The 13,549-nt window shown below is 44.6% G+C and overlaps 1 protein-coding gene across 1 annotated transcript in view; it reads left to right on the top strand.

Annotated features, from left to right (window-relative positions):
* Positions 1–3,852: 3,852 nt before the first annotated feature.
* Positions 3,853–13,549, top strand: part of LOC311142466 (bromodomain and WD repeat-containing protein 3-like) — a 33,365-nt gene continuing 23,668 nt past the window's right edge. Inside the window, exons 1-18 of the mRNA XM_084178114.1 lie at positions 3,853–3,998; positions 4,149–4,207; positions 4,300–4,329; positions 4,512–4,571; positions 7,287–7,437; positions 7,615–7,713; positions 8,118–8,278; positions 8,395–8,616; positions 8,795–8,895; positions 9,031–9,101; positions 9,285–9,385; positions 9,558–9,598; positions 9,685–9,789; positions 9,928–10,078; positions 10,694–10,828; positions 10,927–11,055; positions 11,186–11,411; positions 11,524–11,670. Of these exons, the coding sequence (XP_084034240.1) occupies positions 3,965–3,998; positions 4,149–4,207; positions 4,300–4,329; positions 4,512–4,571; positions 7,287–7,437; positions 7,615–7,713; positions 8,118–8,278; positions 8,395–8,616; positions 8,795–8,895; positions 9,031–9,101; positions 9,285–9,385; positions 9,558–9,598; positions 9,685–9,789; positions 9,928–10,078; positions 10,694–10,828; positions 10,927–11,055; positions 11,186–11,411; positions 11,524–11,670 (2,023 nt within the window). The 5' untranslated portion in view covers positions 3,853–3,964. The remainder of the gene's footprint in view (positions 3,999–4,148; positions 4,208–4,299; positions 4,330–4,511; positions 4,572–7,286; positions 7,438–7,614; positions 7,714–8,117; positions 8,279–8,394; positions 8,617–8,794; positions 8,896–9,030; positions 9,102–9,284; positions 9,386–9,557; positions 9,599–9,684; positions 9,790–9,927; positions 10,079–10,693; positions 10,829–10,926; positions 11,056–11,185; positions 11,412–11,523; positions 11,671–13,549) is intronic.

The raw sequence follows: 13,549 nt of genomic DNA, 5'->3' as shown, positions 1-13,549 counted from the left end.
TAAGTATTCAGACCCTTTTGCTATTAGACTCAAAATTTAGCTCCGGTGCATCCTGTTTCCATTGATCAACCTTGAGATGTTTCTACAACTTGATTGGAGTCCACCTGTGGTAAATTCAATTGAGTGGACATGATTTCGAAAGGCACACACCTGTCTATATAAGGTCCCACAGTTGACAGTGCATGTCAGAGCAAAAACCAACCCATGAGGTCGAAGGAATTGTCCGTAGAGCTCAGAGACAGGATTGTGTCGAGGCACAGATCTGGGGAAGGGTACAAACACATTTCTGAAGCATTGAAGGTCCCCAAGAACACAGTGGCCTCCATCGCCCGGCCACACTGAGCAATCGGGGAGAAGGGCCTTGGTCAATAACCTGATGGTCACTCTGACAGCGCTCCAGAGTTCCTCTGTGGAGATGCGAGAACCTTCCAGAAGGACAACCATCTCTGCAGCACTCCGCCAATCAGACCTTTATGGTAGAGTGGCTAGACGGAAGCCACTCCTCAGTAAAAGGCACATGACAGCCCGCTTGGAGTTTGCCAAAAGGCACCTAAAGGACTCTCAGACCATGAGAAACAAGATTCTCTGGTCTGATGAAACCATGATTGAACTCTTTGGCCTGAAAGCCAAGCGTCACGTCTGGAGGAAACCTGGCACCATCCCTACGGTGAAGCATGGTGGTGGCAGCATCATGCTGTGGGGATGTTTTTCAGCAGCAGGGACTGGGAGACTAGTCAGGTTTGAGGGAAAGATGGACGGAGCAAAGTACAGAGAGATCCTTGACGAAAACCTGCTCAGGACCTTAGACTGGGGCTAAGGTTCACCTTCCAACAGGACAACGACCCTAAGCACACAGCCAAGACAACGCAGGAGTGGCTTCGGGACAAGTCTCTCCAGCCAGAGCCCGGAGTTGAACCCCATCGAACATCTCTGGAGAGACCTGAAAATAGCTGTGCAGCGATGCTCCCCATCCAACCTGAAGCTTGAGAGGATCTGCAGAGAAGAATGGGAGAATACAAGTGTGTCAAGCTTGTAGCGTCATACCCAAGAAGACTCGAGGCTGTAATCGCTGCCGAAGGTGCTTCAACAAAGTACTGAGTAAAGGGTCTGAATACTTATGTAAATGTGATATTTCAGTTCTTTATTTTTAATACATTTGCAAAAGTCTAAACCCCTGTTTTTGCTTTGTCATTATGAGGTATTGTGTGTAGATTGATGATTCTCTCAAATGATGTGCACACATTTGTTTATATCCCTGTTAGTGAACATTTCTCCTTTGCCAAGATAATCCATCCACCTGACAGGTGTGGCATATCAAGAAGCTGATTAAACAGCATGATCATTACACAGGTGCACCTTGTGCTGGGGACAATAAAAGGCCACTAAAATGTGCAATTTGTCACAACACAATGCCACAGATGTGTCAAGTTGAGGGAGCGTGCAATTGGCATGCTGAGTGCAGGAATCTCCACCAGAGCTGTTGCCAGATAATTTATTGTTAATTTCTCTACCATAAGCCGCCTCCAACATCATTTTAGAGAATTTGGCAGTACGTACAACCGTCCTCAACGGCAGACCACATGTAACCACTCCAGCCCAGGACCTCCACTTCCGGCTTCTTCACCTGCGGGATCATCTGAGACCAGCCATCCGGACCGCTGATGAAACTGTGGGTTTGCACAACCAAAGAATTTCTGCACAAACTGTCAGAAACCATCTCAGGGAAGATTATCTGCGTGCTTGTCATCCTCACCAGCGTCTTGACCTGACTGCAGTTCGGCGTCGAAACCGACTTCAGTGGGCAAATGCTCACCTTCAATGGCCACTGTGCATGCTGGAGAAGTGTGCTCTTCACGGATGAATCCCGGTTTCCACTGACATCAACATTGTGAACAGAGTGGCCCATGATGGTGGTGGGGTTATGGTATGGGCAGGCATAAGCTACGGACAACGAACACAATTGCATTTTATCAATGGCAATTAGAATGCACAGACGTACCGTGACGAGATCGTGAGGCCCATTGTCGTGCTATTCACCTGCCGCCATCACCTTGTGTTTCAGCATGATATTGCACAGCCCCATGTCGCATGGCCTGAATACTCACCAGACATGTCACCCATTGAGCAGGTTTGGGATGCTCTGGATCGACGTGTAAGACAGCGTGTTCCAGTACCCACTATATACAGTTGAAGTCGGAAGTTTACATACACCTTAGCAAAATACATTTAAACTCTGTTTTCACAATTCCTGACATTTAATCCTAGTAAAAATTCCCTGTCTTAGGTCAGTTAGGATCACCACTTTATTTTAATGTGAAATGTCAGAATAATAGTAGAGAGAATGATTTATTTCATATTTTATTTCTTTCATCACATTCCCAGTGGGTCAGAAGTTTACGTACACTCAATTAGTATTTGGTAGCATTGCCTTTAAATTGTTTAACTTGGGTCAAACGTTTCGGGTAGCCTTCCACAAGCTTCCCACAATAAGTTGGGTGGATTTTGGCCCATTCCTCCTGACAGAGCTGGTGTAACTGAGTCAGGTTTGTAGGCCTCCTTGCTCGCACATGCTTTTTCAGTTCTGCCCACACATTTTCTATAGGATTAAGGTCAGGGATTTGTGATGGCCACTCCAATACCTTGACTTTGTTGTCCTTAAGCCATTTTGCCACAACTTTGGAAGTATGCTTGGGGTCATTGTCCATTTGGAAGACTCATTTGCGACCAAGCTTTAACTTCCTGACTGATGTCTTGAGATGTTGCTTCAATATATCCACATAATTTTCCTTCCTCACGTGGTACCTTCAGGCGTTTGGAAATTGCTCCCAAGGATGAACCAAACTTGAGGAGGTCTACAAAAAAAAAAATCTGAGGTCTTGGCTGATTTCTTTTGATTTTCCCATGATGTCAAGCAAAGAGACACTGAGTTTGAAGGTAGGCCTTGAAATACATCCACAGGTACACCTCCAATTGACTCAAATGATGTCCATTAGCCTTTCAGAAGCTTCTAAAGCCATGACATCATTTTCTGGAATTTTCCAAGCTGTTTAAAGGCACAGTCAACTTAGTGTATGTAAACTTCTGACCCACTGGAATTGTGATAAGTGAAATTATCTATCTGTAAACAATTGTTGGAAAAATTACTTGTGTCATGCACAAAGTAGATGTCCTAACCGATTTGCCAAAACTATAGTTTGTTAACAAGAAATTTGTGGAGTGGTTGAAAAACGAGTTTTAATGACTCCAACCTAAGTGTATGTAAACTTCTGACTTCAACTGTATCCAGCAACTTCGCACATCCACTGAAGAGTGGGACAACATTCCATAGGTCACAATCAACAGCCTGATCAACTCTATGCGAAGGAGATGTGTCATGCCGCATGAGGCAAATGGTGGTCACACCAGGTACTGACTGGTTTTCTGATCCACGCCCCTACCTGTTTTTCAACAGATGCATATCTGTATTCCCAGTCTGGTGAAATCCATAGATTAGAGATTCATTTATTTATTTCAATTGACTGATTTCCTTTTATAAACTATATGTAACTCAGTAAAATCTTAGAAATTGTTGCTTACCACAAGTGATGCGTGTTAATGTTCAGAATGAGCGTCGGGGCTCTTAACAAAACTCCCCCATACAGAAGAGGCCTTCATCCAATGACTCTTAATCTTATATGTAATGTAATGGAACAGAGTAATCATGATCAAGGGATAAATACTGTACGACCTGCCCTCCAAAACCAGGTGGTATGGCCACCAAGTGGTTCGTGCTGGAATAGCAGATTTGCTGTCATTGGTCGCGGGAGGGCGCTAACAAAGCGGTGAGATAGATAGCTAGCTAGCTAGCTTGCTTGCTTGAGAAAGGAAAAGGCCGAACGCTGCCTGCTGTAGAAATAATTCAAGTGGCTATTCTCCTAATACACCTAAACATTAATTAATCAAATGTCGGTGTTCTTATCAAGTGATGGCAGAAGAACAGTGTTCAGAAATCGAAGCTGGTGGGTGTTGAGTGTCAATATGAACGCAAACACAGTTTAAGGCTTGTATCAGTTAGCCTAGCTAACTAGTTAGCTGATGTTAGCTGCCTAGTTATCTACCTGGATAGCTTAGCTATTGAATGGCTATTTAATGCGCCTCTGTATTTTCAGAATTGTATTACCTCATTGCCAGATTTCTCCAGTCGGGACCGTGTAAAAAATCGGCACAGGTACGAATGACAAGTTATATCAAGAACTTTGATAGCTACAATTGCTAAATAGGTTGAATGTGTGCTAAAGACTAGCAACTGTCTCTCCATAGATCCTGGTTGAGGAACTGGAAGAGTATGAGGTAAGCTGCGCTGCTCTCGTCTATATTAGCTTGTTCTCACGTCTCGTTTCCGCGATATTGACTGCTTTCTATTTTTATTGGCATGGTATACTTTGTTATTGATAGAGGCATTAACAGTATAACAAATACATTATTGTATTTGTGGTTTGATGCAATTATCTAACCGCGTGTCTCCCTTCTAGTTGATCCCGAAACGATGGAGTTGGGACGGCAAACAATACAGACGAAACTTCCAAGACTGGGTGAGTGTTATAATAAATTCTTAACCGGCTATCCAATCAATCCAATAACTGTTTTCGAGAACATAGGTAGGTTTTTATATACATATTTTCCGGCTTTCAAATCTTTTGATTTAGTTGATGGATGATGGTGTGAAAATAACTCTCTAACCGTGTGTTGTAGTAATAGCCGGCATTTGATTACTTAAATTTGATATATTTGGTCACAAATTATAGCCGTTTTGTGTGCGCAAAGAGGAGGGGTTAAACGAGGGCAAACAGAACGAGGCTGGACAAAGGCTTGGGAAACGTCAATCTTCACATACAGCCAATCAAATCGCAGTTACTATTTGAGCCAGCCGGGGAGAAGAGAAGGAGGGTGATTCTGATTGGCCTTGGCTGTCGAGATAACTCACTTTGTCTGACTGTGTGTACTAGCTAAATTCATACAGGCAACAACCTGTTTAACAGTGTATGACCTTTTAGAGGGCATATTTAATCTCATGTTTCACCCCAGGATTTTTTGCATTCTTTGGGGAGAACCCTGAATCTAATCTGAGAACTACTGCACTTTTGAAGTCCAGATCAAATCAAATTGTATTTGTCACATGCGCCAAATACAACCGGTGTAGACCTTACCGTGAAATGCTTACTTACAAGCCCTTAACCAACAATGCAGTTCAATAAATATTTACTAAATAAACTAAAGTACATTTTTAAAAATAAAAAGTAACACAATAAAATAACAATAACGAGGCTATAGACAGGGGGTACCAGTACCGAGTCAATGTGCCTTGGTACAGGTTAGTCGAGGTAATTTGTACATGTAGGTAGGGGTAAAGTCACTATGCATAGATACTAAACAGCAAGTAGCAGCAGTGTAAAAACAAAGGGAGGGGTGTCAATGTAAGTAGTCCGGGTGGCCATTTTGATTAATTGTTCAGCAAATCTATCTCTCTTCAAAATCAGATGTGCAACTTTTCTGTTTACACTATCCTTATGTTAGCCTTGGATGTGGTGTGACCAAAGCCACATTCCTGGGATGCGTTCAGAACGAGGTTCAGCGTTTTAATTAAATGGAAACGGTACTGTACTGAACGACCAGTTGAAGAACAGCGTAATTATGGTGGCCCAGAGGGAGATTGATTGTATGGTGTTTTGCGATTTCAAATGGTCACACCCATATTGATCAGGCCACACCTTGCCACACCCACCAAACGGAAGCAAATGTACCTCAAAGGCTGTTGAAGAATGGTGCGCACCGTCTTGGGGAAACATGTTGTTCAATACAAACTGACACGCAACGTAGCGAATGTTGAATTGAACTATACTGAACAAAAATATAAACGCAACAATTTCAACGATTTTACTGAGTTACAGTTCATAGAAGGAAATCAGTCAATTGAAATAAATAAATTAGGCCCTAATCTATGGATTTCACGACTGGGCATGGGTGCAGCCATGGGTGGGGCTGAGAGGGCATAGGCCTACCCACTTGGGAGCCTGGCCCACCCATTGGGGAGCCAGGGCCCAGCCAATCAGAATGAGTTTTTCCCCACAACAGGGCTTTATTACAGACATAAATACTCCTTAGTCTCATCAGCTGTCTGGGTGGCTGGTCTCAGACGATCCCGCAATAGCTCTGGTGGACATTCGTGCAGTCAGCATGCCAATTGCACACTCCCTCAAAGCTTGAGACATCTGTGGTGTTGTGTGACAAAACTGCACATTTTAGAGTGGCCTTTTATTGTCCTGAGCACAAGGTGCACTTGTGTAATGATCATGCTGTTTAATCAGCTTCTTGATATGCCACACCTGTCAGGTGGATTGATTATCTTGGCAAAGGAGAAATGCTCACTAACAGGGATGTAAACAAATATGTGCACAACAATTTATAGAAATAAGCTTTTTGTGCGAATGAAACATTTCTGGGATCTTTTATTTCAGCTCATGAAACATGGGACCAACACTTATATTTTTGTTGAGTATAAATGCACCTCTGCTTCGTGTGTGCACCTATTAGCATACCGTAAATACCACAGTATATAGACAAACAAAATAAGGATACGGGACATGGTGAGGGAGAGCCATTGTCTTTACACTATACAACTCGGTGGGGGGGTGTAGATGTCCGGAGGTAGTGTGGGAGACATCTCTCAAAGAGAGATTTGAATCTAGCTCCGTCTCTTTACACTACAAAAGTATCTTTCCTGGAAGTAGTATTTGTCATCAAAGTAGTGAAGTGTAATGCAGGGCTGGGGTCTATTCGAGTTGAAGGCAGTCAATTCAGGAACTGATTTTTATTTAAAATTCCAAAATTGAAAACCTTTTGAAATAAATAGCATCTACTCCTCAGTTTATTGAAGTAATTTAAAATGGATGCTGTTTTTTCACATTTTGAATTATTTAAGTTTACTTCCTGAATTGACTGCCTTCCATTCGAATTGACCCCAGCTCTGGTGTAAAGAGGCCTTAAATTGGTGTAGCATATTTTGTGCTCACACTCCACTTTCTGACCTACCCAGTGTCTGTTTTACGGACAGAACATAACATCTAACTGATGTCTACAGACATCTACAGTCTTCACTGTATTGACATGTAGGTTGTAAATGTAAGATATCTAAGTGGCTAGGGATATGGTCACATATTCCGTATATTGATGTTGCTTTGATGACGTTTCACTACCGATTCCACTCACACAGGTCTATATGATGACTGTTTTCCCTGATGTGTCCACAGGTGATCTTGAACCAGCACATCCCTGCAGACTACCTGCTGAGAGTATGCCAGCAGATAGGTCCTCTCATAGACAAGGAGGCCCCACCTAGTGTTCCTGGGGTCCAGACCCTCCTGGGCTTGGGAAGGCAGTCTTTGCTTCGCACAGCTAAAAGTGAGCCCTCGTCTCTTCACTGTTTCTCTCTCTCTTTCTTTCTCTCGGCATCAAAGACTAACTGATGTCATAATCCCTACATAGGTATTTGGTTACACAGATGCAGTATTAATGTCAGACTCCCAGGTCATACAGTCTGTAATGCTTTAGAACCATGCCTTCTTTTCTGTCTGTCAGGTTGTTGCCACACAGAATGGAGTGGAACTGCTGTTGCTGCGCTCCACCGGGGTCGCCCCCCAGAACCACCAGTCAGCTTTGGGAAGCCCCCCAGCATTCGTAAGATGCGCTTTTAAAAGGAAAATTGTGAAATTCTGGCAATTAAGCCTGAGTCAGATGAACTCGTGGATACCATTTTTATGTCTCTGCGTGCAGTATGAAGGAAGTTAGAGGTAGTTTCGCGAGCCAATGCTAACTAGCATTAGCTACAATCACTGGAAGTCTACAGGTACGCTAGCAAAGGTACGTTCTAACTTCCTTCATACTGCACGCAGAGACATAAAATTAGTGTCCACGAGTTCATCTGACTCTGGGTAAGTAAATTAATTGAATCTCGCAGTATCCCTTTAATAAACATATTCCTGAAACCCGTAAAATATTGGTAACACTACAAAACAATACATATTTAAGTGTGTGTCAATTATTTTACCTCTGCTCAACTGACCTGTACTCTCGCCGTCTAGTGTCCATCATGGGTGCTCGCCAGACTACTGGCACTGCCCGCTTCGGCCATGCTCTGCCATCCTACACCTACCAGCATGTGAAGATGCACAGGCGCATCCTGGGCCACCTGTCCTCTGTGTACTGTGTGGCCTTCGACCGCAGTGGCAGACGGATATTTACGGTAAGAGTCTGACAAAAGAGGAGAGAAGGAATACCAAAGACAGTTGTTGTCAGTTCCCTCTGAAGTGTGTCAGTCTCAATGCAGCTGGTGTCTCATCGTGACCCCTCTCCTTCCAGGGTTCTGATGACTGTCTGGTAAAGATCTGGTCCACAGATGATGGCCGGCTGCTGTCCACCCTGCGTGGCCACGCGGCCGAGATCTCCGACATGGCGGTGAACTACGACAACACGCTAATCGCCTCGGCCAGCTGTGACAAGATCATCAGAGTGTGGTGCCTGCGCACCTGCGCCCCAATCACTGTGCTGCAGGGCCATGCAGCTTCAATCACCTCCATACAGGTCAGAACAACCCTCAGGACTAAGCAATAAGAACCTAGTTATACCCTTCAATATTCATTACATTTACCTTCTGCCATGTAAAATATCTTGCATGAAACCTGTTGGTTTTTGAGTGCCATTTTGTGACACTTTCTGCTTGAGAAATGTTAGTGTGTGTGACACCCCCTGTCCTCCTCAGTTTTGTCCAGCGGTTAAAGGACCAATGCGGTACCTGGCCTCCACCGGAGCAGACGGCATGGTGTGTTTCTGGCAATGGCACTCGCTCAGCATGAAGTTTGTGTAAGTGTTGGACAGCAGAGTTTGTCTGAGGCAAAACGGTGGGATGAGAATGCGATGGTTTCTTTATTTTCAACAGATCAGTTGTTTTGTGGTCTAGGTGAACCTAACCTGTGTTGCATTCTGATTCCTCCTCAGTGACCGGCCAGTCAAGTTCATTGAGCGGTCAAGGCCTGGGGTCCAGATCTCCACTTCCTCCTTCAGCTGTGGTAGGTGGCCACTAATAAACAACATGCTTTACATTACATTTATTCCACTTCACCTTTTCACAGAATTATGGGATTATTTACTATTTGACTATTTGAACAAGGCAAGTTTTCACAAAGCCACATAACTAGATCTGTTTGTTAGTTTAATGAACTTAGCTGTTGTTCCGTTGCTCTTTGAATCAGGTGGGATGTTCCTGGCTACAGGCAGCACGGATCATGTAATCAGGGTGTATTACCTCGGCTCTGAAACACCCATGAAGCTCTCTGAGTTGGATGCTCACATGGTAAGACACGGAGCAGAGAAGAACAGAGATGGAGCGCGAGCGAGATAAGAGGAGAAAAGAGCAAGAGAGGGCGCGAGAGAGAGAGACGGAAGAATCGATCACAGAGCACTTGCACTGTTCATAGTTTGTTTCTCACTGCTCCTTTTGTTAACTCCTACCTCTCTTCTTCCAGGACAAAGTTGTGGTGGTCCAGTTTTGTAACAACAGTTACAGGTTAGTGTGTGCAATTGTCTCTTTACTTAGATAAAACTATTTTGATTTGTTGCTGTGTGGCCTCTAACTGCTGTGTCTGTTCCCAGCCTAAGGTTTGTGAGTGGTAGTCGTGACGGCACAGCCAGGATATGGCATTACCAGCAGCAGGAGTGGAAGAGCATTACTCTGGACATAGCCACTAGACTGCCAGGGTAAGACAATGCTGTCCAGCTGCAATGGTGTCCAGAATTGACGTCTGTGCAGCAGCATTGCCGTATGTGCAGCAGTAAATGGGTTTATGTCTCATTAGTAAGTGGTTAGCATGTATTTAACGTATGAAATTGTCACAGGACTGCTGTTGTGAATGGTGAGGACAAGACCAAGCTGGTGCCGACAATGGTGGCCTGGGACCGTGGTGACCGCACTGTCGTCACAGCGGTCTCTAACTACCTGCTCAAAGTGTGGAGCTCCACCACGGGTCAGCTGCTGCATGTGCTGTCTGTGAGTAGATGTCTATCTCCTGTTGGTCTTCTCCACAAACGGCTAAAGACCTTTGGCTCTGTAGAAAGGCATAAAGCTGTCTTGTGTTCATATACATACAATAAATATAATTCAAACACTAGATACAGGTAACTGCCAAAATATAGGAAACACCAACATAGTGTCTTAATAGGGCATTGGGCCACCATGAGCTGCCAGAACACCTTCAATGCGCCTGGGCATAGATTCTACAAGTATCTGGAACTCTATTGGAGGGATGTGACACCCTTCTTCCACGAGAAATGCCATTATTTGATGTTTTGTTGATGGTGGTGGAAAACGCTGTCTCAGGCGCCACTCCAGAATCTCTTTCAGTCACTGACATCTCTTCTAGCCATGGTAGCCAAAATAATGGGCAACTGGGAATTTTTACACATGACCATAAGCATGATTGGATGTTCATTGCTTAATTAACTCAGGAACCACACGTGAGGAAGCACCTGCTTTCAATATACTTCGTATCCCTCATTTACTCAAGTGTTTCTTTTGTTTTGGCAGTTACCTGTATATCTTTGTAGTGTTTCTGGTCTCTTCAAGTAAGACCTGTTAGGACTGAATGTGTTGTTCCTCCTCCAGGGTCATGATGATGAGGTGTTTGTCCTGGAGGCCCACCCCTTTGACCACCGCATCATGCTCTCTGCCGGCCACGATGGCAACATCTACATGTGGGACCTCTCCAAGGGATCCAAGATCCGCAACTTCTTCAACATGGTGAGAGACTGACTACTGGATATGGATTACATGGTGACTGTGTTGGTGGCATACTTGTTTCACCCTGGCAGACATTCATACATGCCTTTCTGTCTCAGATTGAGGGCCAAGGCCACGGAGCTGTGTTTGACTGTAAGTTCTCAGCTGATGGACAGCATTTTGCCTGCACTGACTCCCATGGCCACCTGCTCATCTTTGGCTTCGGCTGCAGCAGACCCTATGAGAAGGTAAGTCTCAGACCGCTACACGTTGCTTGTTTGGATAAAGATGTGTAAGTTACATGTTATCGTAATGTTTGTAAAGAGAAAATGTTACACAGAATAACAAATCTCTTCTTCCTCCATTTCCCTCCTCCAGATTCCTGACCAAATGTTCTTCCACACTGACTTCCGGCCGCTGATCCGAGACGCCAATAACTTTGTCCTGGATGAGCAGACCCAGCAGGCGCCCCACCTTATGCCCCCTCCCTTCCTGGTGGATGTGGACGGGAACCCCCACCCCACCCACTACCAGCGCCTGGTGCCCGGCAGGGAGAGCTGCAAGGATGAGCATCTGGTGCCCCAGCTTGGCTACATGGCCAACGGTAAACATCCTTACCAACGCTTCTTAGTGGTTTCAACAATAATTATTTACCTGGCTTTGGAATTAAAATGTGAATAAAGTTGGGATTTCTAACCTACTTCTCTGTTGCTTAGGTGATGGTGAGGTGGTGGAGCAGGTGATCGGCCAGCAAACGGCGGAGGAGGGTCACGGAGAAAGCCCATTGGATGTCCTGATCAGACAGTTGCAGAACCAGCCGGATGAGAGGCAGGACCAAAATGGAGTGCCAGAAGGAGAGGGGGGTACGTGTCAGTCTCATATAACCATATTTATACTGAACAGAAATATAAACGCAACATGTAAAGTGTTGGTCCCATGTTTCATGAGCTGAAATAAAATATCCCAGAAATTGTCCATACGCACAAAAAGCTTATTTCTCTCAAATTTGGTGCGCAAATTTGTTTACATCCCTGTTAGTGAGCATTTCTCCTTTGCCAAGATAATCTATCCACCTGACAGGTGTGGCATATCAAGAAGCTGATTAAACAGAATGATCATTACACAGGTGCACCTTGTGCTGGGGATAATAAAAGGCCACTCTAAAATGTGCAGGTTTGTCACAACACAATGCAACACAGATGTCTCAAGTTTTGAGGGAACGTGCAAATGGCATGATGACTGCAGGAATGCCCACCAGAGTTGTTCCCAAAAAATGTAATGTTCATGTCTCTACCATAAGCCGCATCCATCGTCGTTTTAGAGAATTTGGCAGTACGTCCAACTGGCCTCACAACCGCAGACCACATGTAACCACGCCAGCCCAGGACCTCCACATCCGGCTTCTTTAAATGCAGGATAGTCTGAGACCAGCCACCCGGACAGCTGTTTGATTATGTAAATGTTGTGAACAGAGTGCCCCATGGTGGAGGTGGGGTTATGGTAAGGGCAGGCATAAGCTACGGACAACGAACACAATTGCATTTTATCGATGGCAATTTGAATGTGCAGAGAGATACCGTGACAACGAGATCCTGAGGCCCATTGTTGTGCCATTAATTCGCCGCCATCACCTCATGTTTCAGCATGATAATGCACGGCCCAGTCGCAAGGATCTGTACACAACAATTTTTGGAAGCTGAAATGTCCCAGTTCTTCCATGGCCTGCATACTCACCAGACGTCACCCATTGAGAATGTTTGGGATGCTCTTTATCGACCTCGTGTTCCAGTTCCCGCCAATATCCAGCAACTTCGCACAGCCATTGAAGAGGAGTGGGACAACATTCCACAGGCCACAATCAACAGCCTATGTGAAGGAGATGTGTCGCGCTGCATGAGGCAAATAGTGGTCACACCAGATACGGACTGGTTATCTGATCCACACCCCTACTTTTTTTTGTAAAGGTATCTGTGACCAACCTATGCCTATCTGTATTTCCAGTAATGTGCAATCTATAGGTTAGGGCCTAATGAATTTATACTGAACAAAAATATAAACGCAACATGCAACAATTTCAAAGATTTTACTGAGTTACAGTTTATATAAGGAAATCAGTCAATTGAAATAAATTAATTGGGCCCTAATCTATGGATTTCACATGACTGGGCAGGAGCGCAGCTATTGGTGGGCCTGGGATGGCATAGGCCCATCCACTGGGGAGCCAGGCCCTGCCAATCAGAATGAATTTTTCCCCACAAAAGGGCTTTATTACAGACAGAAATACTCCTTAGTTTCATCAGCTGTCCGGGTGGTTGGTCTCAGACGATCCTGCAGGTGAAGAAGCCGGATATGGAGGTCGGTTGGATGTATTGCCAAATTCTCTAAAATGACAGGCGGCTTATGGTAGAGAAATGAACATTCAAACAGTTCTGGTGTACATTCCTGGAGTCAGCATGCCATTTGCACGCTCCCTCAACTTGAGGCATCTGTGGCATTGTGTTGTGTGACAAAACTGCACATTTTAGTGGCCTTTTACTGTCCCCAGCAGAAGGTGCACCTGTGTAATGATCATGCTGTTTAAATCAGCTTCTTGATATGCCACACCTGTCAGGAGAAATACTCACTAACAGGGATGTAAACACGTTTGTGCACACAATTTGAGAGAGATAAGCTTTTTGTGCATATGGAACATTTCAATCTTTTATTTTAGCTCCTCAAACATGGGACCAGCGCTTTACATGT

Source organism: Coregonus lavaretus (genome assembly GCF_964263955.1).
Source record: "Coregonus lavaretus genome assembly, chromosome: 15".
Lineage (NCBI taxonomy): Eukaryota > Metazoa > Chordata > Actinopteri > Salmoniformes > Salmonidae > Coregonus > Coregonus lavaretus.
The sequence above is the reverse complement of the archived record's forward strand: the minus strand, read 5'-3'. Positions and strand labels throughout refer to the sequence as shown.